This window comes from Littorina saxatilis, linkage group LG1 (genome assembly GCF_037325665.1).
Source record: "Littorina saxatilis isolate snail1 linkage group LG1, US_GU_Lsax_2.0, whole genome shotgun sequence".
NCBI lineage: Eukaryota > Metazoa > Mollusca > Gastropoda > Littorinimorpha > Littorinidae > Littorina > Littorina saxatilis.
The window spans coordinates 58569844-58594031 of record NC_090245.1 but is presented as its reverse complement, the minus strand read 5'-3'; the positions used below and the strand labels follow the sequence as shown (position 1 = coordinate 58594031).

At 42.5% G+C, this 24188-nt stretch overlaps 1 protein-coding gene across 7 annotated transcripts in view; it reads right to left on the bottom strand.

Annotated features, from left to right (window-relative positions):
- LOC138975351 (chromodomain-helicase-DNA-binding protein 1-like) overlaps positions 1-24188 on the bottom strand; it is a 72305-nt gene that overhangs the window by 31463 nt on the left and 16654 nt on the right. For 5 of the 7 annotated variants that reach the window (XM_070348057.1, XM_070348015.1, XM_070348022.1 and 2 more), the window contains exons 9-32: positions 24092-24142; positions 21257-21387; positions 19706-20048; positions 19187-19287; positions 17068-17225; positions 16666-16790; positions 15999-16215; positions 14119-14208; positions 13635-13825; positions 13096-13231; positions 12583-12635; positions 10861-11014; positions 10134-10286; positions 9507-9578; positions 8826-8975; positions 6827-6975; positions 6083-6324; positions 5474-5598; positions 4667-4893; positions 4183-4325; positions 3609-3741; positions 3027-3177; positions 2631-2765; positions 2102-2467 (exon numbers count right to left, since the gene is read on the bottom strand). In XM_070348057.1, coding sequence (XP_070204158.1) covers positions 2102-2467; positions 2631-2765; positions 3027-3177; positions 3609-3741; positions 4183-4325; positions 4667-4893; positions 5474-5598; positions 6083-6324; positions 6827-6975; positions 8826-8975; positions 9507-9578; positions 10134-10286; positions 10861-11014; positions 12583-12635; positions 13096-13231; positions 13635-13825; positions 14119-14208; positions 15999-16215; positions 16666-16790; positions 17068-17225; positions 19187-19287; positions 19706-20048; positions 21257-21387; positions 24092-24142 — 3796 coding nt within the window. The remainder of the gene's footprint in view (positions 1-2101; positions 2468-2630; positions 2766-3026; positions 3178-3608; positions 3742-4182; positions 4326-4666; positions 4894-5473; positions 5599-6082; positions 6325-6826; positions 6976-8825; positions 8976-9506; positions 9579-10133; positions 10287-10860; positions 11015-12582; positions 12636-13095; positions 13232-13634; positions 13826-14118; positions 14209-15998; positions 16216-16665; positions 16791-17067; positions 17226-19186; positions 19288-19705; positions 20049-21256; positions 21388-24091; positions 24143-24188) is intronic. The other 2 variants (XM_070348043.1, XM_070348051.1) reach the window with 2 other exon arrangements.

Sequence of the window (24188 nt, the reverse complement as noted above, 5' to 3'; positions counted from 1 at the left end):
AAAATTTTACAAGTCCAAACTGCGACGAAAATGTCGCCAAAGTTTCCAATAAACAAGAAAGATCTCACCCCACAGGATAGGCAAAGACAAAGGCGAAGCAAGATACCAAGGGGAGAGCCCAAAGTCCGAAGACAAAGGACAAAAGCTGAAAACAGCCGGAGCGTACGATCACAGCGACCAACTTCTATGAACGCTGAGTTTGGAAGATACACATGGCGGCTTATGCGCGCGCATACGGAAGACGAACCCGTATGTGGTCGTCAGGGATACTATTATTGTTGTGTGTCACTCTTTTTTAGAGTGGTCACCCTTGTTACCAAGGGGACGCGTACAGCGTTACCAGCACTGAACTAGGGTAAATTGCTATATATGTGAGTTGGGTAAAGATATGTAATTTAATCAGGATTTTCAAAACCAAGAAAAATATGCCACCATTTCTAAGCCTGGAACTACAAACCCAGCTCATATCTTGTAACTTATACCAGAACACTTTGGAAATATGCAGCCACACTATTATCACACACATGCAGGATTGTCAAAACCATGCCAACCCTTGTGAAACCTCAAGTGTAGCAATTTGCTTCTGTTTTTCCCAGCTCAGCAAATGGTGTTTTAGTGTAGCAGTCCTACATTTATTCACACATCCACATTTAAGGCTTTTGTTTGTTTGTTTGCTTAACGCCCAGCCGACCACGAAGGGCCATATCAGGGTGGTGCTGCTTTGACATTTAACGTGCGCCACACACAAGACAGAAGTCGCAGCACACCCAGTCACATTATTCTGACACCGGACCAACCAGTCCTAGCACTAACCCCATAATGCCAGACGCCAGGCGGAGCAGCCACTAGATTGCCAATTTTAAAGTCTTAGGTATGACCCGGCCGGGGTTCGAACCCACGACCTCCCGATCACGGGGCGGACGCCTTACCACTAGGCCAACCGTGCCGGTTTACATTTAAGGCTATTTTGTTCAAGAATATATACATTTTTAACAAGCTTATACAGAACAAACCCACAATGGCCTATAGAATGTCTGCAATGTCACTTTTCAGAGTGGACCATGCTTTATAACACAAATTCTGACCACTACATGAAATGAGAATCAGAAATGAGTACCACGACTCACAAGAAAGAGCATGTTTGTGATTATCTGTTCGAGCGTAGCAATTCCAGGGTTTCATTTACTAGTGCGCCTTGTGCCATTGGCACATAACATCTCAAAATGTCCCATAGGAATTCCCTTCAGTGCGTCAAAGGGCGCACTGAGATTACATACCACTGCGCCACCCCATGCACACTTTTCACGGGAGTACAGTGTTCGGAATGAAAAAACGAGTGCCAAGCCGAGCAACTTGCGAGTTCTTTAAATGTGCTGTGATTGGCTTTTAACATCCAATTCATTAGTAATCAAGCAATCCTGTAAACTATCTGCGCTTGCGCGTTTACCTCTGTGGAAACTGTCAACAGAAGCGATATCGATCGAAACGCAAACCCACACACACACACACACAAACACACACCAACCTGATACACTGGCAAATTCTCATATCATCATATGGTACCAAATAGCACTATTTTGCATCTTTTGACAAAAGCATTTCCTGACCGCCCAGCCTGGTTTGTGCGTTTTGCCTTTGACTATGTAATGTCCCATCAGAATTTGGTTGAGGGGGACAAATTTCCCATAGTCTTTTTTTCCCAACCTAAACCCTGCAATTCTAAGCCTAGCAATTTGTCTTAAAACGTGGCAGGCTACACTGAAAGTGTAACAGTTGGCAGCTCTGCAAACCCAAGAAAATGTTGCCACCATTTTAAGACTGGAACTACAAACCCTGCTTATATTGTTTCTTCTACCATAACACTTTGGAACTTTGCAGCTAAACTGTGATCATATACAATCAAGATTGTCAAAACCAAGAAAACCCTGCCATAATTACCGAGACATCAAAGAGAGTCTAACTACAAACCTTGTAATTTGAAATGTTGAGCTAAACTGTGATCATAAGCATTCATACCAATTAAGCCATCACATGAAGTATGGATTCAGGGTGTTTTGGGTTGGATGGTTCAGGGGGTGGGGGTGGTGTTATATTGCCTCACCTTCTTTTTATCTTTCTTTTTCTTGCCCTCCTCTTTCTTGGCACCATCCTCAGTCTTAGCCCCCTCGGCTTTGTCGTTCTTTTTATCCTTCTTGTCTTTCTTGGCCCGGGGCTTGCTCTTCTTGCCCTTCTTCTTGCCTTCCGCCTCCTCGTCCACCTCCAGGTCGCTGATTTCAGAATCGTCGTGCTTCTCCTTCTCTCCATCCTCCACCGTTGACTGTTTTTTCGAGCGAGATGTGTCCATGCTCACACTGTCGTTGGTTTCATCTTTGCTGTGGAGGTCTTCCGACCCGCTGGAGTTGTCGTTCTCGATGATTTCTGCGCGCGACTTGGGTTTCCGCTTCCCCTTCCCTTTCCCGGAGGATTTCTGCCCAACCACAAAGAGTGAGTGAGTGAAGAGACATGGGAACACAAGAAAAATATTTCATTCTCACAGTGAAGTAAACGCCGCTGAACCAATTAAAAGTACAATACAAAGCATTAAAAACATCAACCAGCAAGCATAAATCTACAAGTCTACGATATCTCACCGTATGCCGTTGAGGATTGTCACATACCGGTATGGCTTTAAACTCTGCCTGCTTGCGCAGAATCTTGAGAAGATATTCCGCTCGCGTCTGAAGATGCTTGGCCTGAGGCTTTTTGTTTTCCAGATCTGGCATGACCTGTTGGTCAACATAACAAGGAACTCGTTAAGCAGGAGATAATGCATCAAACAAGGCAAGAATGCTTTTAAGGGATTTCTCAGCAACTTGGCACAGTTTTGTATGCTGGGGTGCTAGGGCTGCAGTATGTCCAAAACTGAAAATGCTACAAGCCCTAAACTGAACATACATTGCTGACAGTTTGGAATCATAGTGTGATGCCTGAAAGTCAAACCAGGTTCTAAGGACAGTATATTTGGGAGAGTGGTGATAGTGTTTTACCTTGTCATGGAGCTTGAGGTCTGTGTCCATCTTGATGGCTTCCCACGACCCCATGCCATATTCGTAAATTCCCTTGAGCAAGTTGCTGTCATCTGACACTTCCCAGGGGCAATCCCAGTGAACCTTTTTCACATAGCATGTCAGCTGGTACCTGGAAAACATGTATGTTTAATTGCAAATATAATGAATGCACACTATTCAGTGTACAGAAATATGTTTTCCACATCACCACCAGAATGAGAAATATCTGATCACCTCATTCATGAGAAAACATCTAAAACAATCAAAGCAAATAACATATGGTCCTTTACATTTTCAGAACAGCAAATCCACAGACACTTTACTTGTGGACCTGATTATTAATCAACAGAGAAGACAGACCTTGACAGTCCTGATTTTCTTTACCACTGCTGTCTTGTCTTTATTTGCTTTACTACAATTACAATTCTCTATAATCACAGCCTATTTGTACTTCTTGAAATATTGTCAAATCATCTTGTGCTCGTGCAATCCTTTTAATCAAAGTTAATCTGACTGCCAATAAATAATTTTAAAAATCACATAGTAAACTCTTGCACCTACTTTTTTCGTTGTTCCCTGTCAGCAGGTACGGCTTCGAGGAGAGGTTCCAGGTCCCCCTGAGCCTTGGTAATGGCCTGTGCATTGACCATCACACTGGACAGCTTGAAGGTCGGTCCTCGGTGCGTCTTTTTGCCTGCACACCACATGCATCAACAGTTCAAGTAAACGTCACACATTTCAAATGACAGAAACACCATGCTACAGTCATAGGCCCTTCAAAATAAACCATACCATGCAACCTTTCTCATATAGTTTTTTAAGTTCATCAAAGATCAGTGTTCAGCTTGCACATTTTTAAACTGATAAAAGCTGGCATTTTTTTTTTTCAAACAAAAGTTGTCGAATTGTGCAGGCACTATTATCTGTGAGAAGTGCCACCTTTGTCATATTAGTAGGTCCAACCAAGTCTGTACCTTCCATTCTTTCAAATTTGTCAACGCTCATTTCTGCTGGAAGCCTTCACACAGCTTACGTCATGTCAAAAACTATAAGTACTAAGATGACAAAAGCTCTTTACTGAGAGCACACATTTTTTACAACAATCCCAGCCATTTCAATTGTGAAAAAAACTCACCATCAAAAGTAGGATCCTCTTTGATCTTCTGCGCATACTCTGCCATTGACTCATCCACATTTCTCTGCAGAACTTCAGCCAGGTGCTTGAGGTCAGCCTCAGATTTTTCCTGCAGTTCTGCGTCTATCGCTATGGAGTCCAGCCTGCAGAAAGGCAAGCAAGTACTTGGTTAGACCAACATGGCCTCCTAATAATTCACTGGCGTGAATAAACTTACAGAAGAGAAGCACACACTTTTCAAAAACAACACTGTTTCTAAATAATTCACTGTTGTGAACAAAGGTGGAAAGAAGAACACACTTTTTTTTTTAATCACATCATTGTCTCTATATAATTCACTTGGGGTGAACAAAAATGATTAAAATGAAACAAATCATTGATTTTATTATGGGGGGGGGGGGGGGGGGGGGGTTGGAAGGAATGAAGGAAATCAAGTTTTGGCTATTTCAGCAAATGACAACTACTGTTTGTAATGTACACTCACCTTGTGAGAGGCTTGGCAAACTTCTTGTAGCTCTTGATGAATCGACGCAACTCAGAGTCAGTGAACCCGCGTATCTTCTCTCTCACAGAATTTCGGGGCCGTCCTCGCCTCTTCGGCCTGTCATCATCATCATCATCTTCCTCTTCATTTGACGCATCGCTGTCATTGTCCTGGTCTTTCTTCCGCCTGGACTTCTTGTCGCGGTCAGAGTCATAATCCAACTGAAGCTGGAAGTAAAGCATACATTTAAGTTACAGGAAGGAAGCTCAAACAATAACCTCTGTTTATATGTAATTTGCGCAAGCGTTAATGACATGACATGGTAAAAACGGTGCAGGTTGACATGGCAACCTCATTCAGATTCTTCAGAAAAATGTTTTTCTTCCTTTCAGGAAGATACTGACCGATTTGGGTTATAGTAATGGCATCAAACCAGCAGACTGAATAGAGGAACAAAATTAAAACTGAAGGGGAAGGCAGAAGGCACAGTGTAAAGAAATAATAAAATAAAATAAGGACATACAAATATAGATATCTACCACTAAAGTGCCTGTTTTTACTTCAGAAGTAATGAAATCCGAGGATAAACAATTGTGGAAATCTACCTACCATAGTACATGTTTTAACTTTAGAAATACCGAAATCAAAGAGCAAGCAATACAGGAAAATTTAGACCTGTAGCACCTGTTTGACTTCAGAAATCTTAGGGCAAACAAATATGGGAATCTAACACCACAGTACATGTTTGACTTCAGAAATGCAGCAATCTTAGGGCAAGGAAATAGGAAATTCACTCCACTACAGTACCTGTTTAATGGTTTTCCTGCTGCGTGGGGGGAGGTGCAGGTCCAGCAGCTGCTGCTGCCTCTCTTCTTCCTCTGCCTTTTCTCGCAGACTCTCTGGAATGATGTCCTCCCACTGCTTGCCGTCTTCTGTAACAGTCCAGTCAATTATTACATTACTATCAACATGTGATGAGACAATGATACCACTCACACCATACTACCCTAGAACCAGCACAAAGTGTCCTTCCACCGTGTGTGTCCTTTCTTGACAGGAATAATTTAAAAGATTAACGGACAAACGAAGCAGGGATGCAGCCAGGCGTCAATGAAACATCATTCAAATTGCCAAACTTTTACTATTATTTTTGCAGATCTTCCAAACTTTTTTATTTGTGGGAGGAAGGAGACAATGACTGCCTAAAACTTTTGGAAAGTTATCTAAACGTTTAAGGCCATTTCAGCAAATATATTAAAGAAAACAAATTCTAGCAATGTCCCTGTGAAAGAGGCCAGCTGAAAACAAACGTTTGTACATACACTAGGCAGTGTTTTTTCATTCTTTCTGCAAACCTACCCTACTGTACTACAACACACACTCTGTCGAGAATGTTTCAGCCTTCTTCAAACCTACCTGGGCTTTCGTCCATGGTTACATCGTTGGTGTCCTCTTCCAAGTTGTCAAAGCTGACCACCTTGAACTGCGACAGCAGCTCGTCTCCTGCATGGGAGGTTTCCGTCTCATGCGTCTCGGCGTACTTGAGGATCTCGTCAATGTCAACCTGAGGATCCTCCTCCTCCCCATCCTCCTGCTTGAAGAGCTCTTCAGCCCCAAACCTGAGGATGGCTGCCAATTCATCTTTGTTGAAGGGGGTGCTGCAACAACAACACGGCAAACATGCTCTTCAACTTACTCTTCCAAACTACAAGCTTTGTATCGATTTTATTGTGTCAGCAGGATCGGGTGTTGGGATATAGAGCACATCTTCCTATCCTAAAAGTACTTTTTTTATGCCATCATCTTTTTTTTCAATGAAATTGTGACCCATGTTTTTCATCTACTTTTTTCACCCTCAACTTTTCCCAATGGGGGTGGGGGTAGGGGTGTCACTCTATCCATTACTCTTCTCCCAGTATACATTACTCTTCTGAATGCAAAAAGAAATCATAGCGGCTGATATAGACTTAGTTTTGACATAGACTCATCAACCTAATCAAATCCCTTTAGCCAGCTGCTAAGCTAATAACCTCAGGACAAAAGAAATGCAATTATTGAATGCAGCATCTGACACAGGTGACCGAAAGACAAACAACCTGTAGTTACACGAGACTGTAGGTTTGAAAAGCTGCTTGTAAATCACTACAAGGAGGTACATACCTGGATGGAGCAGCGCTCTTGTTGAGCACTGTGCGACCTGTGGTGTCCATGCTCTGAATGACCAGGTGGTCCAGCACCATCTTCTGCTTGGCCCTCTCCACGATTGTCTCCTCCACACTGCTCTTCGTGACAAGGCGGTACACACACACCTAATAGCACACAAAATCTTTGGGTGAACAGCCTACACACTTCAAGATCGGGGTGCTCTAATCTACCACAAGAATAATCTATTCAAAATTAACCTGCGTCAGACCTCCAAAATGTGGATGAATTTGTAAGTTTAACAAATTACAGGAGGGGTACTCATCTTTACAATATGATTCTATTTTAAGACATGCACAGTTGAGTCTTGTCAACATATGATGACCTTACTCACAGCTTCAAAAGCTGCTCAGAAGTCTGATACATACTACACTGCTACATGTCGTCTGAGTGGTAAAGACAAAGAAAAGAAAGAGATGCAAAATGGAGCAAAGGGCTCCTGACTACCTAGCAAAGACACAGGGTAGAGTACAGCAGTCCCTCTCATGAACAGACACCCTTGGGCCATAGCAAAACTGTCCGTACATTGCAGGTGTCCGGTCACGGGAGGGGTGACCACACCACCCCCTCCCCCATACACTCACACAGAGACACACAAACAACAGGATTGAGTCTATGCTAATCACTTCTTGTGGCTACTAAACAATAAACTCCTAATACTTCTTTAAACGTTCTGTAAAAATGATTTGTATGAAAAGTGTTGAAAAGAAGAGATAAAATAAATCCTCAAGGCAGTGAACACACTCACCATGCACTGACATACGAAAGCAGCCACACAAACACAGCACAGAGGAGCGTGTGCAGATGCTTTGCAAGAATTGGCTTGAAACCCAGTTTGAATAAATAGCAGCAGATAGAGCTGCATGTCATAATCATGTAATTTATTTTCATCTTGCCTGGCTTTATTGACTGCATGCCGATCATGTGGCATGGCAGTGACTTTTCACTCTTCAGTCGAAAATACACTGTACATAACACAGCTCCCACTCTCCCTCACTAATGCCTACCCCAAGCCGTGACAACTGATGCTTGGAAATTGTGTGGAAGAGTACACCTCTCTATTTCTCTCCAATGCTCTTCCTGCTGACATGCAGTGACACCGGACACCCCACAGAGTTTAGCCAGCTACCCCTCCACCCCCCCCCACCCCCCTCCCTCTCTCTCTCACTCCCTCCAGCCATGTACTGTTGGGCTGTGGCCAGAGAGGTCAGCTCCAACTCTTCACTCAGAGCAAAACCAGTTGACTGTGTCGTAACTTTTGACACAGCAAGACAACTGAAGGGTTCACAGATTAGGCAACCGACTCACTGGTCAAGGCTGAGGGGAAACAAGAGTATCTTGTCAATGAAAGAGGTTACACACAGACACACGATGCTGAGAACTGTGGCCGGTTTTTCACTCTCTTTCGCTGAGGACCTTCATCGACTGTGGTTTCTGTTGTTTACGTCCAACAGACAAGAATAAAGAGCACAGTGCAGTTTCATGTTGGCATCTTTGCATGTACTCCACTCCTGACCAAAACTACCCCCCCTCCTGATGGGTACAGGTGCACTGCCATTGCGGCTGTGATCTTTGCACCAAGAGCCGGACTGCTCTGTTATGGATTTTGTTGTGGTGAAAATTTGACGATGGTCTGTCCGTACATTGGAGGTATGACCTGCTGTTGGGACCGAAAATGAGTGTCCGTGTCCACGTTTTCCAGGTGTCCGTTTAAGGGGGGGAAAATATAGAAGGAAAACACTCCGTGCCGAGCAAATGTGTCCGTACATGTCAGGTGTCCGCTCACGCCGGGGGCCGTACATTGCAGGGACTGCTGTACTTAAAGACATCCCAGCTAGACTAGCAGAGACTGTACTTCAGTACCTAAAATGTTAACACATGTTAACATTTCAACAAATGAACCATAAACAAATGCATTGGGATGCAAAGCTTCAACCACCACCAGCCATAGACTGACCTGGTTTTTCTGGCCAATGCGGTGAGCACGTGCCTGTGCTTGCAGGTCATTCTGGGGATTCCAGTCACTGTCAAAAATGATGACGGTGTCCGCTGTTGCTAAGTTCACGCCTAGACCACCCGCACGAGTTGACAACAAGAAACAGAAATCCTGCAAATGAACAAAATCAAAATTCAGTAAGTCTCCAGAAATCCTTTGAGCTGTATCTGGGAGCAAGTTTCAGTCAAGAATTAACCTAATTACTATTAGAACAAGAAAAGCAAATGCAGACCTACCATCCCTTGTGAAGCCTCAAGTGTAGCAATTGAGATTATTTTGGAATTGTCAGCATAGCAAATGGTGTTTAAGTGTAGGATTGTCAAAAAATGTATTCGCACATCGGAGTTTATGCTATTTCATGCAAGAATTAATATATTTTCAAAACGTTTAATGAAGCAGGAACATAATTACCAATAGAGTGTCTGCAGTGCCACTTTTCCAGTGTGGAAAGACCCATATTCTGACCGCTACACTGAGTTAGAATCAGAAAAGAGTACCAGGGTAACAAGAAAGAGCAAACTGTATGACTGTGGGTATGACTGTGTGTGCACTCAAGCATGCCCATGCAAGTCCATGAGCAAGATAAATTTTCTCAAGCCAAGTTAAGTCCAATGATTTACTTGAAACTTTTGTTCCCCATACCTGAGATCCTTCTGCATTGAAGTGGTCCATGGACTGCTTTCTGATGTCACCTCGTATGGAACCATCCAGCCTCTGCAGGACAGTAATTCATATGATTATAGAATGTAATTGAATTGACCACAACCATCTGATAGTGTCAAAAACATGGAAACACACACACGTTTCCTTCACACCCCTCCCTAGTGATACTCCTAATTCGTCTATTCTACAGCTGAAACAACTGTAAATGTGATTCATATCAACACAATAATGGCAGATTATAGAAGTCAACTCCCATGAATGCATTACAGCCAATTCAAAATCTAAGCTGCATCACCTAGCAAGGAATGGGTCTGGCTGGTCGATGCACAAGCCAGTTTTACGTACAAGAGCAAGTGGTAAAAATTATATAAAAAATACAATAAATCATAGAACCTGAGCTAATAGGGCTACATTATGTTCAAACTTGAAACTGAACATCCTAGGAGCCCTGAACTTGAGCATACATTGCAGTAAGCTTTGAAACATAAAGCTATGTCAGAGTCAAACCGGAAACCAATGTATGAACCCTTAAAAGTAGCACCCCTGTAAAAGCAAGGAAACGGAGGTTTGCATGTGCAAGTGTGTGCTGAGCAAGAGCCCACCTACCTGGTAAGGGAAGTGCCGGAGCTGCAGGTACTCGGCCAGAATGTCCAGCATGCGCACCATCTGGGAGAAGATGAGCACACGATGACCGGTGCTGTGCAGCCGCTGCAGCAGTTTGTCCAGCAACAGCAGCTTGCCACTGCCCCGCACCAACGTCTGAAACACAAACAGCACTCACATCACTTGTATGTAGCACACAGTTGATAATGTTACAGAAAACATAGGTCAGATGTTTACATTCCAATATGTTGCTACTTTTACCAGCTTTCAGGAAAGTGATGATTTGCCTGTCTTGCCTGGTGCTCTCATAAGTCATGATAAAATGGTTCTTACAGTCTAGTGCTCAGCATTTTAGCAGCGCACCTGTCACTTCTCTCAAGACAAGGAGCCAGCAGTGATTTGATAACCTTGTTTGTCTTGTGCTTTTACATGTCAAGATGGAAGCATTCTTAGACCTTGGCATTTCCACTAACCAAGTGTCCAAACAACTCAACAATGAAATAATGATAAACTTTTCAATTGATGATACATTTTATAGATCAGGTTAACAGCATCATTTGTCTTGCTGTCCGGTCTAAATTTATATAGCTGTGATGGACAAGAAGAAGAAAGATCAGGTTCAGTCCATACTGGATCTAATGTATAAGTCCCACAGACCCTCCATGGCACCACTAGGGTTGAAAATAAAAACTGATAAACTAACCTCTAGGAGGATAAAAGTCTTACTGACCTGTAGTCTGTCCTGGGTCGCTGACTCCTCCTCTGTACGAGTGAGGTGAGCGTGGTTGCAGCATTTCTTCAGCTCCATGATGATGTTAACAAAACTGGAGACGTTGCCACGGTTACCCTTGCTCAAAGCCTTGTAGTTTTTCGTCAAGATCCACCTGGTCGCAAATTAACACACAAAATATTATGTACATGTCTGGCCACTTGACAGCTTCTATTTTGTTTCCCCCCGTTTCCCTAAACTCCATGCTGCTCGAGAAATTAAACATTATTTTCTTCTTCGTTCATGGGCTGAAACTCCAACGTTCACTCATGTTTTTGCACAAGTGGGTGTATGACCGTTTTTACCCCACTATTCAGGCAGCCATACACCGCTTTCGGGGTAGGCATGCTCGGCATTTTCGTGTTTCTATAACCCACCGAACTCAGACATGAATTACAGGATCTTTTCTGTGCGCACTTGGTCTTGTGCTTGCGTGTACACACTAAGGGGGATAATGCACTAGCAGGTCTGCACATAAGTTGACCTGGGAGATCAGAATAATCTCCAACCTCAACCCACCAGACGCAGCCAGGTTTTGAACCCGTGACCTTCCGCATAGGAGGCCGATGTCCTATCCACTCAGCCACTGTGCCCGTCTAAACTAAACATTATAAAACCCATTATTCCCCCCTCTGCTTCTTTACCTCTGTAAACTTGTAGAGCTAGTTATTTTTCGATAATGACCCAGCAACCAAACAAATAACGAGCCAGCAACAACCTGAATCCTCGATAGTGCAATGGGTTGAGAAGCTGTTCTGTTTCGGTACTACTTTTGCGACTGAAAAGTTCTGAACGTTCAAATGTACGAAGTATACATTTCTGGAGAAAACAATACAAACATACAGCATTTAAATTAACAACTACAGGCCTGAACACATGAATCTCCATATAAAATCCATGAGTTCGGTTGTTTTCTGAATCTAGATCTGCCGTGCACAAACGTTCATCACAAGCAAATTCCCAAGGTAAGTAACTCATACTTTGTCTAGCGACAAGAGTAGTTCCCCTTCTTGTCACTCAGTTTCTTCGACAACACTGACTGCAATCCGACGGTCAGTTTTTAACAATATTTCATTTTATAAACAGATCACACGCAACCAAATGCACACATCTCATCAATTTAAACAACATAAAGCGGTTTCATACACTATTTTCCCCAGAAAACTGAACTTCATACAGTAATTAACGTTGGAACACGGGTGCAAATGTTCGTCTGCTAGTCCCATTTGACGAAAGAACATTATCCTAAGCGATACTATAACATAAAAAGAACACACAATATCTGCCTTTACCGCCACAGCAGAATAACAGCATATCTGTGTACTTGATTTTAGTCCAAAACAGGGAAACTGACAAGAAGTGTAAACAGAATGGAATGATTTGCACGGAACTATCCAACCGCGCATTAATCGATCGCCTGCGCAGGTTGACTGGTTGAGTGATTCGGATTCGATCAAACTTTCGCACAAAAACTCCTGTTTTCTTTGAATAACTGAAGAAAGGAGGAATAAAGAGGTTACACACCTCGTCTCAGTGATTATTAAAAATAATGGTCTCAGTTCGCGGTCATGAAAAAGCTCGCTGAAGCTCGCATTTTTCATGATCCGCTAACTTCGACCATTATTTTTAATAATCACCGAGACTCGGCATGTAACCTCTACGTAAACCCCCCAAAATACTCACTTGTAATACTGTCTCTGTATCTGTGTCATTTCCACTCGCAAGATCTGTTCCACCTGTAAATCAGCAATGTATAAATTTAAAGTACATCACAAGGAAATACGCATCAAATGACTGCAACGCATCAAATACATTCAACCTCCTCAAGACTGAAGTCATATTTCTCCTCTGGCAATATCTATCACCTGATACACCGACATCTTTTTAATCATTTGTCAGTGCGAACGTAAGTTAGATTTGAACAGCAAGTCTCCTTGCTAGTTCTTGTCTCACCAAAGAACGATTTCCCCCTCTTCTTCATCTTTTAATTCCTCTTCTTCTTTGTGTTGGCGGGTGTGCATATGTGCAGGTGTTTGTCAAATAAGTTGCAATTTGTTCAACACTGAAAATTATCAATGACAAAAGCTTGCCTAAGTCCATGCTGCTATACTAAAGGAAACAGCTTGTCTGAGAGGTTAAAAGGCATCAATACTTTTGTTTCGACTTCCAATAAAAAAAAAAATCCCCAGGCCATACCTTGGCAGGCAGTGACTTTTCCACGTCTTTCTTCACACGACGGAGCAGGTAGGGCTCCACCTGTTTGTGCAGAGACCTGTAGCCTTCCTTTCCTTCTGTCTCATACAGCTCTTGAAAATCCTCCCAGTCCTCAAACCTGCCGAGAAAACAAGCACTGGTTAGATCAGCTTGCTGCAGCCCCCTTCCTTTCAGTTTCCCCCCTTCCCTGACTATAAATGTGATGCCATTTGGACATTAACCTAGATGTCAACATCTACCTCTTCCATACACAGAAATAAACACTGAAACAATATAAACACAAAATGATTATACTTGAACCTGAACAAAAACAAATCTATCTGATCCCTAAATGTAAATGATTTTCAAACGGACCAGGGAGCGAGAGTTGTGTGAATGCAGGGGTTTGGGTGGAATTTTGAGAGAGAAAGTAATGTTGATACCCATAATTTATGCAAGCAATTTTCATTGACATTTACATTCTTGTCAACTGGAATCAGAGCTCAACAGAAAGCAGAGCAAGAGCACAAAAGTTCACTCACTTTTCGGGCATGATGAAGTGCAGCAGTGACCACAGTTCTTTCAACGTGTTCTGTAGAGGCGTGCCCGTGATGAGGACCCGATGGTTGGTGTCAAAGTCTTTCAGGCTGCGGTAGAGTAAGGAGTCAAAGTTCTTCAGCCTGTGGGCCTCATCCACACCCAGGAACGCCCATGGGATGTTGCCCAGGAATGTCTTAAAAAGAACAAATTGAGGTGAGGCAACAACAATTAAAACATTCTGCCTGTAACAATTGATGTGGAAAAAAAGAAACATACCTAGTTCAGTAAATAAGAAGCAGCAACCCCCGTTCAGGAAATCTCATAGAAAATAAACTCCAAGACCATGAAAATTCAACATCACAGTATGCCTTTACAACTTCCACACACACGCATCTATATGTACTATCTCAGGTGTCTACATTAGTCTCATGTGTTCTCAGCAACAGCAAAGCTTCTTTACCTTATCCTACAGCAAAGCTTCTTTACCTTATCTTTGAGCAGAATTTCGTAAGTTGTGATAAGGGCGTTGAACTTGAGCCTCTTGGTGCTTGGCTGACTCCATTCAAAGTCACGGATCTGAAAACAAAACACACCATCAATGTGATATTTGGTATCACCCCTTATTTTTTTGAAGCAGAAAGCAACAACAACAACAACAAAAGTCATAATCATCACTCTAGAGTTGACATTAAAACCACACAAAACAGACCTGAATACAGACACCAGTTCAATTGTTTCCTCATTTATCACCAGTTCAATTGTTTCCTCATTTATCTCTTTATATTCTCCACACCAGCTGTTGCATTAACTTTTTACCCTATTTCTTTTCATACAAACCACACAATTCATCCTTTGATAATGTGCAACATCAACACAAGCATTGCCGTATCAAAGCAAGCCAACAACAGTAGAACCTCCCTTTGCAGGGCCAGTTTCATAAGATAGCAGTGAACCGACTGACAGTCGATCGACTGCCCAGTCGATCGACTGTGGTTGATCGCCAGGTCACCGAAAAGCGCGTTTCATGAGCGAATCACCGTCACCCGCGGACAACCGCAGTCGACCGACTGTACAGTAATCCGAATGGCCAAGTCGAAGGCTAAATTTAGCAACATTACCACTTCCGTTTGCTCATTCGCACGTGGAAATGGCCGATTTCGAAGAACAAGAAGAGCAAACGCTCGATCGAGTCACTTTCGCAGTTCTGAATATTATATGAGGCATCAGATGGACAGGAAGAAATTGCTATTCACAACACAATGAGTCACGTTCACATAAAATTTGAGCCCGGTCACTTTTATAGTTTCCGAGAAAAGCCCAACGTTAAGTTGTGTGTTGCCGAACAGAAAAGGCTAGTTATCTCCCTTGTTTTTCTGATAACGTTCGTAAAAGGCTACAGATGTAAATACTTTGATGTAAAGAATAATCCTACAAAGTTTCAATCACATCCGATGAACTTTGTCAAAGATATAAAATGTCTAATTTTTCCTTTGACGCTGACCTGTGACCTTGAAAAAGGTCAAAGGTCAACGAAACCATCGTTAAAGTGTAGAGGTCATTGGAGGTCACGACTAAACAAAATATGAGCCCGATCGCTTTGATAGTTTCCGAGAAAAGTCCAACGTTAAGGTGGTGTCTACGGCCGGCCGGCCGGCCGGCCGGCCGGACAGACTAACACTGACCGATTACATAGAGTCACTTTTTCTCAAGTGACTCAAAAAACTAGTCTCGGCCCGCTCAAAATAACAATGACCGAGACTTTCAGTAATTGCTTCGCGTGACGTCTAACCCTCTTACGCCATAATGTGACGTCTTCAAGACATAACCCTGACTTGTCTCCTGGATTACTGCGTCATGATAGATAAATTTCGAAGAACAATCACAAGGTTTGGCTCACAATCCAAAAAAGTGTGAGCATTCTGCCATTGAATGTGCGGATAATTACATTTATTTTCGGTTTACCGCAGTAAGCCGAACACAGTGTTGGGGGGAGAGCATCGCCGTGTTTGGTTGACTTCCGGTGAGACGACCCGCAGTCGGCCGACTGAAATTTTGTTCGTGAAACCCGATGATGTCGGATTACTGTGGTTCTCTCGGACAACTGCAGTTGGTCGACTGTGTTTCTGGCTTATGAAACTGGCCCCAGATCTCCCTCCCCCCCCCCCCCCCCCCCTCCTCCACCAACCACTTCCCCCATTCAAGATCTTGCTTTTTAAGACTTTCCGTTGATAACCTCTGCAACTTGTCCTCAATTGTAGACTCCCACCTTTTCACAACCCTGATTTCCTCAGTTTATTGCTTGTCTTTAAAGGGGAGTTCCCCTGTAGCATATGTGTATTATGACGCAAACAGCAAAACAAACTGACCATGTTTCTACTGGTGACATCTCCAATGTAGACAACCACATTGAGCTCAGGGGCCCAGTTCTCAAACTCGCGCTGCCAGGCTGTGAGTGTGGAGAGAGGCACCACAATGAGGAAGGGACCGTAGAGCTGCTGCGAGTTGTACAGGTACGACAAGAAGGACACAATCTGTATGGTCTTCCCAAGACCCATCTCGTCAGCCAGGATCACACTGTTGTGTCTGTCAAACACAACCAGGGTCAATTAGAGTACCACTAACAAAACAAACAAATTCAAACTTGAACATTTTTTTTAAATCAGTTCTCCCTGACCAAGGAGAGAGAATTAACAGATTACTCTTTCAAACCTTCCAGGTCGCATCATGCCTTGCTTGTTTGCCCAAAGAAAACCTGCCAACAGCAACATTAAACAGATACATGTATTTCCAATTCTGTGGGGAAAAGAAAGAGTAAAGAAGAATGCCAGAAGCACCTGCTGGCAACTTTTCATCTTGAAACAGGTAGCACTGTGTAGCCAAAATGAAAACAAAGCTACAGTGTCTTTCAGGGAATGACAAATGTGCTTTCAAAAGCTTTGGCCTATCCTTCCTGGTTGCATTGTCTCTGCTCACAGTCACAAAAACCAGAGTATTATCTTAGCCACGGAACAAGTAAGACAATGCTGTGCTTACCTTGTCCAAGTGTGGATGAGCCAATTGAGACCTGTCAGCTGGTAGTCCCTCAAGCGCAACTGCTCGCTGCCCAGATAGGACGGTTGATCCTTCAATTCCTGGAACTTGGGACGAGCTTTCAGCACCTGAGCAGACATTAAAACCACCTTCATAATTGAACAACCCTCCTGAACAGCCAACCAAACTTGGCAATCACTGTGGTGATGCAAGTTCTTTATATTAAAGAATGTTAGTAAGTACTAACCCAACCTCCTTTGTCAGTGATGCTCTCCATTTGCACTAATATGTGCTTTGGTTATTTGAACAGCATTATAACCAGCTGCCAATTTAATTTCCAATATATTCAGACTTTCACCAGTAAGTACCATAAACTAGCGGTGAACACAATCTGTGAGTACTGACCTTGGAAAGTCTGGAGGGGATACGCTGACACTTGAGGCGCGCCTGGTACTGGTCCACCCTGTGTGGGTACAGCTTGCGGATCAGGTCCGAGTCCTCCCACGTAACGTCAGAGTACGGCAGACCCATCCACTTGCACATGTACTCGTTCTCCTGGTAGGCTGCATATAACAGGGGACTTTTTCAGCATGAAGATAATAACAAGAAGGGCAAAGCCCATACGACTCACATGCTTGACCTTTACATGACCTTGACCTTCAGCTAAACCTAGCAATGACATCATACACTAAGAACTGCTTTACACATTTTTCCTACCAAAATACATGTGACCTTGACCCAAGGTCAAGGTCATCCAAGGTCATGCAACACAAAGCTGTTAATTCAAGACATAGGAAGTACAATGGTGCTTATTGGCTCTTTCTACCATGAGATATGGTCACTTTTAGTGGTTCACTACCTTATTTTGGTCACATTTCATAAGGGTCAAAGTGACCTTGACCTTGATCATATGTGACCAAATGTGTCTCATGATGAAAGCATAACATGTGCCCCACATAATTTTTAAGTTTGAAACAGTTATCTTCCATAGTTCAGGGTCAAGGTCACTTCAAAATATGTATACAATCCAACTTTGAAGAGCTCCTGTGACCTTGACCTTGAAGCAAGGTAAACCAAACTGGTATCAAAAGATGGGGCTTACTTTGCCCTATATATCATATATAGGTGAGGTATTAAATCTCAAAAACTTCAGAGAAAATGGGAAAAATGTGAAAAATAGCTGTTTTTTAGAGAACATTTATGGCCCCTGCGACCTTGACCTTGAAGCAAGGTCAAGATGCTATGTATGTTTTTTGGGGCCTTGTCATCATACACCATCTTGCCAAATTTGGTACTGATAGACTGAATAGTGTCCAAGAAATATCCAACGTTAAAGTTTTCCGGACGGACGGACGACTCGGGTGAGTACATAGACTCACTTTTGCTTCGCATGTGAGTCAAAAACCAAGAAATCTTTACTCACCAAGACAGACAGCACAATTCAAAAGTCAAATTCCCGCCCGCTCGTCATTTTGTTCAATGAATAGATGATGACTTTTATAACACACAGTCTGATCCTTTCTTCAGGCATGCCTACCCCTAACCCCTAAATCACTTTTTCAGAAACTCAAGTCATGAAAATCAGGAACACAGCATCAGAATCAGGAACACTTAAGCAGCAATCTGAGTCACCACAAATATTAACGAAAAAAATACAACAATCATCTTTCCCTCCAGATTTCACAGAAAATGTGCTTGCGCACACATCACAAAATGCTAACATGTCTCTGGCTTGATATACGGCCAGTTTTCAGAGTATTTTTTTTCGGAATGTCTGAACGCGCCTCTTTGTAACTCCACTTGTAGAAGAAATATCTCCACCGCTTTGCTGTCTTTTCGATGCCATTTTAATCTCTGTCAGTGTCACTGTGTGTGGAAACCGGCCACAGCGCATGCGTGATGATGCTCGGATCGCTTCGTAATAGACCCGGCTTCGGCAATCCTCGTGAGACTTCCGGCAATCGCGTTACCAGGCTCGCACTCAACTTGCTCTCTCTTTCTTTTTTCCTCTTCAAGAAACACATATTTTCATGGTTTTTTTTTTAATTTTCCGGAAGGCAAAACAAGAAACCGTATTTCCGAAACAGCATGCTCATTTTAATCATTTTCCGGAACAAATATGGCCCCTCCGTAACGGTAGGCATGCCTGTTTCTTGGAGTTTCAACAGGATGGACATTACTCATGTATCCCTTATCCCCTGTGAACTCGGCTAACACCTTCCAAATTCATCCATGTAGAATATCGACTACAACAAAATGAATGAATACAAATATAACTTGGGTCTTTTATCTCGAAGGCTTGCTACATGAAACCTGAACAAATCAAATCCATCACTGGATTTGTTTTAATAGGCAATCAAAATCAGCCCAAAACTACACACTTCCTATTTCTTTATCTACATATCCACTTCAAACCTTCAAAACAAATCAGTCCTCTTCTCTGCTGAATTCTATTAAAAGGAATCAGAAACAACCAGTCTACAATATAACTTTTCAGGTTATAAAAGGTACAGATCTAACTTACCGATGATGCGTTCAACCTCCTGATGAGATCTGCTGAGGTCCATCATCATTTCCTTCTGACAAATGTAGTATTCAATGTCTTCTGGGCTTGCATTTTGCTTCCTGCATGGAGAAAGTATATAAAGTGTTGATCAACAATATCAACATGCGTCAGCCAATGATTTGTTTGAAGATGTTTTCTTTTTTACTATCATTTACTGCGTTTTGGGGGTTAATGGTTTTGGTTTTTTTCTCAAACCAAAACAAGACAAAATGTAATTAGTCTGTAGCTGTGGAGGTGCTATCAAACTTAATTATCTTGCACTATCTAAGACATCTGCTAAGTAAACATACACCAATTCACACACATTCACCCTCTCTCATTCACGAACACACAGATTTCCTAACCAATCCTCGATCTCCTCTTTCCCTCTCTCTCTCTTGGAAATAATCTTCCACTCCACTCCTCTATCTTCTGTCTCTCCCCCAAACAGATATCTCTTCACCATTCCCTCCCCCCAACCCCCTAGTATTTGCTCACCATTCGTCTATCTCCTCTTCCCTCTTGATGTAGTTCTCCAGCTTCTTCAGACCGTTGACTTTCTGCTCCTGCAGCGCGGGGTACGTCTCCCACGTGTTGTGGATGTGCGCCCACCCTTTCCACTTGATCAGGTACTGCTTCTCCTTCTTCCCTGGCTTCTCCCCCTCCTCCTTCTTTTCCTCCTCCGCCGCCGCCGCCTCTTTTTCCTTCTTTGCTTTCTCAGCAGCCTCTTTCTCTTTCTCGGCATCTGGGTCAGAGGTGAAGGAGGTGTTGAGACTGGAGCCACTCTTGTTGGGGTCGCCATTTTCCTGGACGTTGTAGTCCGTTGTTTTGCTGCCTGTTGCTGGACGCACAATAACAAGAATCACCCATTAGAAAATAAATTTGTTGTGGTGTTATGATTGTGGTTTTAAGGTTATGGAAAGCAGCTCTTAACAATTTACCTGGTTTGCTAAGCAGGCTGCAAAGCATGATTTTGAAACTAGATGAACTATGGGCACTTGTATTGCCATCTCTACGCATTCTCGTGGTCACTATCATCTCAGCTATTTGAATAGCCTCTGACTCCCTCTGTTCAGCCATAGGTTCTTCACAACATGCTTCTCAAATGGGAATGCCTGCATTCAACACCAGCAAGAAACAACAGGCATGAGAATTGATTTAAATTTGTTAAAATCTCTAATTTTTGTTTAAATCAAGATTAAAATCTGTGCAATCTAGCACATTCTGGGAGTATGTTTCATGAAATTTACACAGCTAAAAACCTGACCAAATTTAATACACGTTTTGTATTGCCAGTAACCAAAGATTAGTTCTTTGTCACACAAGACACAGCGTGCCATGACTGCCTTTTCCACTTTCCGAAATCACTCGGACACCCTGGTCAAAGTCCCAAAATTTTGATATTTGTTCAGTCCACTCCCACTTCCATTTGTTTGGAATGTCACCTTCAACAAAAGTTTCACCCCAATTAATTATCTGTGGCACGCAAGACATTGTTGCAGTGTGGATGAATAAAGACAGCATCTAACTCGAACACGGCGGAAATGGGTCCTGCAAAATAGATCTGCGTTCAAAATTATGATTGCCCACTTCGCCACTTGCGGGCTCCCATTCGAACTGTGCATTAGTAACACACGCGGACGACACTACCCTACTGAACTGTGTTCAACACTACGATTGCCCGCTTTGCGTTCGCCACTTGAAGGGTCTTTTGAACTGATTGCAAGAGTAACTCCCGCGGGCGGAATCTCACTGCATGAAGGGACGGTTTTATGGAGGACATTGATCATACTAGGCAGATTGTCTGTTTCGATTTTTGGTCCTCAAGTTTTGTTCCTTGGAAGAGGAATTAGAGGAATTTTGTTCTATCTGTAATGTGTAGCTTTTCTCGAAAATCCTCGGATCAGAGGAGATTTTTCAGGCCTGAACAATTAATTTACAGAACAAAAAATCCTGGAAAAGTTTAGACAGTGTTCAAGTGATACTCTACTTTGAAATCTTCTTCGGGAACATTGTTTGTAGCTGTTTAGCATCTCAAGATCCACAAACCTCCTTTCTTGCCAATGCGGTGATCCAGGATTCTCTCAATGGTCTCCTTGTTCTCGGTTTCGACATCTACTGGCGTTATGGCTTCAATGATGTCGTCAGAATCAGTCATGTCATCCGAGTCCTCTTTGTAGCTGCAATAATGCAAACAACTTATAACATTAGTGTTTGTATTTTTGTACCCTGCAAAAAATATGATCACTGCACATCAAAATCTGAAATACAGCAAATGTTTACACTTTACAACGTTCGCACGCTCATACGCACACACGCACCTACTTTTGGTGCCATGTAAAATTTGAATGAAGACAACACTGCCATATGTGACAAGCATACATATCAAAATTAAAAGTCATCTCTCTGTTCATTCATCCAGTACAAAATAACATTTTGATTAAGTCTTCGGATGTCAGAACCTTTTTTTTTTTTATAGCTGATCAGAATAACCAGGTTCATCATCAACTGATCTTAAATCTACCAACATGTCATCCTCTGATTTCTTAGCTCTAGTTCATCAGAACATTACTTATCTCACAGAACAATGCCAGTCTGTGGCACATCATTTTATTTTCAATTACCTGTCATCCAAGAAAGAGTTAGTAGCTAAGCAAACACAATATTAATAATACTCGCAACCGTAGTAAAAGCCACAAAGCCAAGGTCCTGGATTTATGCTGCATAACAGTAAAGCAGGTGCAAATAGAGAAGAAAAAAAACAACTCAAATTCACAGAAAATGCAACAACACCAAGTCTGTGTACTGGATCAAACCAAATCCTTTCGTGATGAATTGCAAAAAAAACCAAGACAAAGACACAGTCATATAATGAGGCCGATGATCCTACTGCTAAGTGGTGAACCCAAAAGTGCAAGCATTTCCTTTCCTGAAAGCTGAGCACAAGCAAAGTAAGAATCACCAGGACAAAATAAGATACAGAAGCACATGCGACGTAAGTCACTTAGTATTTCATCTCAAAATTCAATCTAACCCAAGGCAAAGCTGAATATGAAAGTAAACGATTGGAGGTTACACAAAAATGGGTCTACTTCACTTGCACAGACAGAGCAGAACAAGAAAAGCAAATGCTTACACTCGACTAGCCTTCGTTACCCCCGCCCCTCCCTGAACCACCTTACCCCATAGATGACTCCCTCCCTTTTAAGACGTTTTCAAAGATATTCTGTTAATACTGACTGAAGAGGCCACCAAAACACTAATTTCCTCGTGTGTGCTATCTAGAATAGACTTTTGTAATTCAGTACTAATCGGTAGCCCCCAGATTATCATCCAACCACTGCAAAGGGTTCAACATTCAGCTGCAAGATTAATTTGTAAATCCTCCAAGAAGCAACCTTGTACTCCCCTTTTGAAATATCTGCACTGGCTTCCGGTCAATCAAAGAATTAAGTACAAAAGCTCGTGTCTCTGTTTTAAAATCATCACTGGTTCTACACCTTCATATCTGTCTGAACTCGTAAACCTGTACGTCCCTTCCAGATCACTGCGCTCTGCCGCTGACACTCGAATGTTCCGAATTCCAACAAAAAAAAGAAAAGTACATGGACAACGCGCATTTTCATTCGCTGCTGTTAAAACATGGAACTCCCTTCCTTATTCTGTCAGACATAGTCCATCCTATTCTTCTTTTAGATCAAATCTGAAAACGCACCTGTTCACACAGCATTTTCTAGACTAACCAGTAACTTTCAAACTGTCCGGTGACCCCTGCAGCAGCCAGTGATCTGGAAATCGTGTGCTGCGACTTTTTCTTTATTCCTTGTGCAAACTACATATCGGTTTATCTAGTTAGATAAATGGATGTGCATAAGCACGAGCTTGGTCTTGTGATTATGTTTGCGATTTCTGTGTGTACACCATGTATGCAGATTTGTGTAGGTATATTAGTATTCATGTGTGAGTGTATGTGTATGTGCGTGTGTTTGTATGTATGTGTGTGTGCCTGTCTGTATGCGTGTGTGTGTGTGTGTGTGTGTGCGTGTGTGTGTGTGTGAATCTGTATCTGTGTGTCCGTGTGTATCTGTGCATGTGTGTGGTGATAGCATGTGTGTGTGTATGCGCACGCGTATGTGCGTGCGCACGCGTGGGTTTGTTTGTGACTGCATGGATTTAAACGATGAATTTGCTTTTGTACTCCTGTTCTTTTTGTGTCTTAATGCTTGTATTTTGGTTTTGTACATGTGTATAATAATGTCATTGTAAAGCGCTTGGAGCTTTTAGGTAAGCGCTCTATAAGTTTCCATTATTATTATTATTATTATTAATAACTTCTGTAAGTTTACCCCCATTTTAAGACCCGATTTTCTCAGGGTTCTGTAGGTTTTAAAAGGAGGATTCCACTACCTATGACCCCCCCCCAATAAAAAGAGCTGTATCAGCTTCATAAAATAATGTTCAAGAGAATTCCTTATGTGACCAGTATCAATACATTTAGTAATTCAACCCTAAGAATGACGCGCGCAATGGCTTGGTGTAAGACGCCGGCTTCCAAAGCGGAAGGTCGTGGGTTCCAATCCCAGCCGCGCCTGGTGGGTTAAGGTGGGTTAAGGTGGAGATTTTTCCGATCTCCCAGGTCAACTTATGTGCAGAACTGCTAGTGCCTTATCCCCCTTCGTGTGTACACACAAGCACAAGACCATAATATGATGTCATCACCAATAGTCTAGCCAAGACTGTGACCAAATCAAACAATGACATCATTAAGCTTGATGACCAGTCGGACATACACATATGAATCCTAATACTCACCAATTACTCAGGTGAGTCAAAAAGGTAGGATACTTCTTCACAACATCATCCACTGACATCAAAATGTCTTACCTAACAGCTTTCTTTGATGCTTTCCTTCTTGTGGCGGGCCGAGATTTATCTCTGCCAATGTAGCAATGCCAAAGCCTATCAGTTCAACTCATCAAAA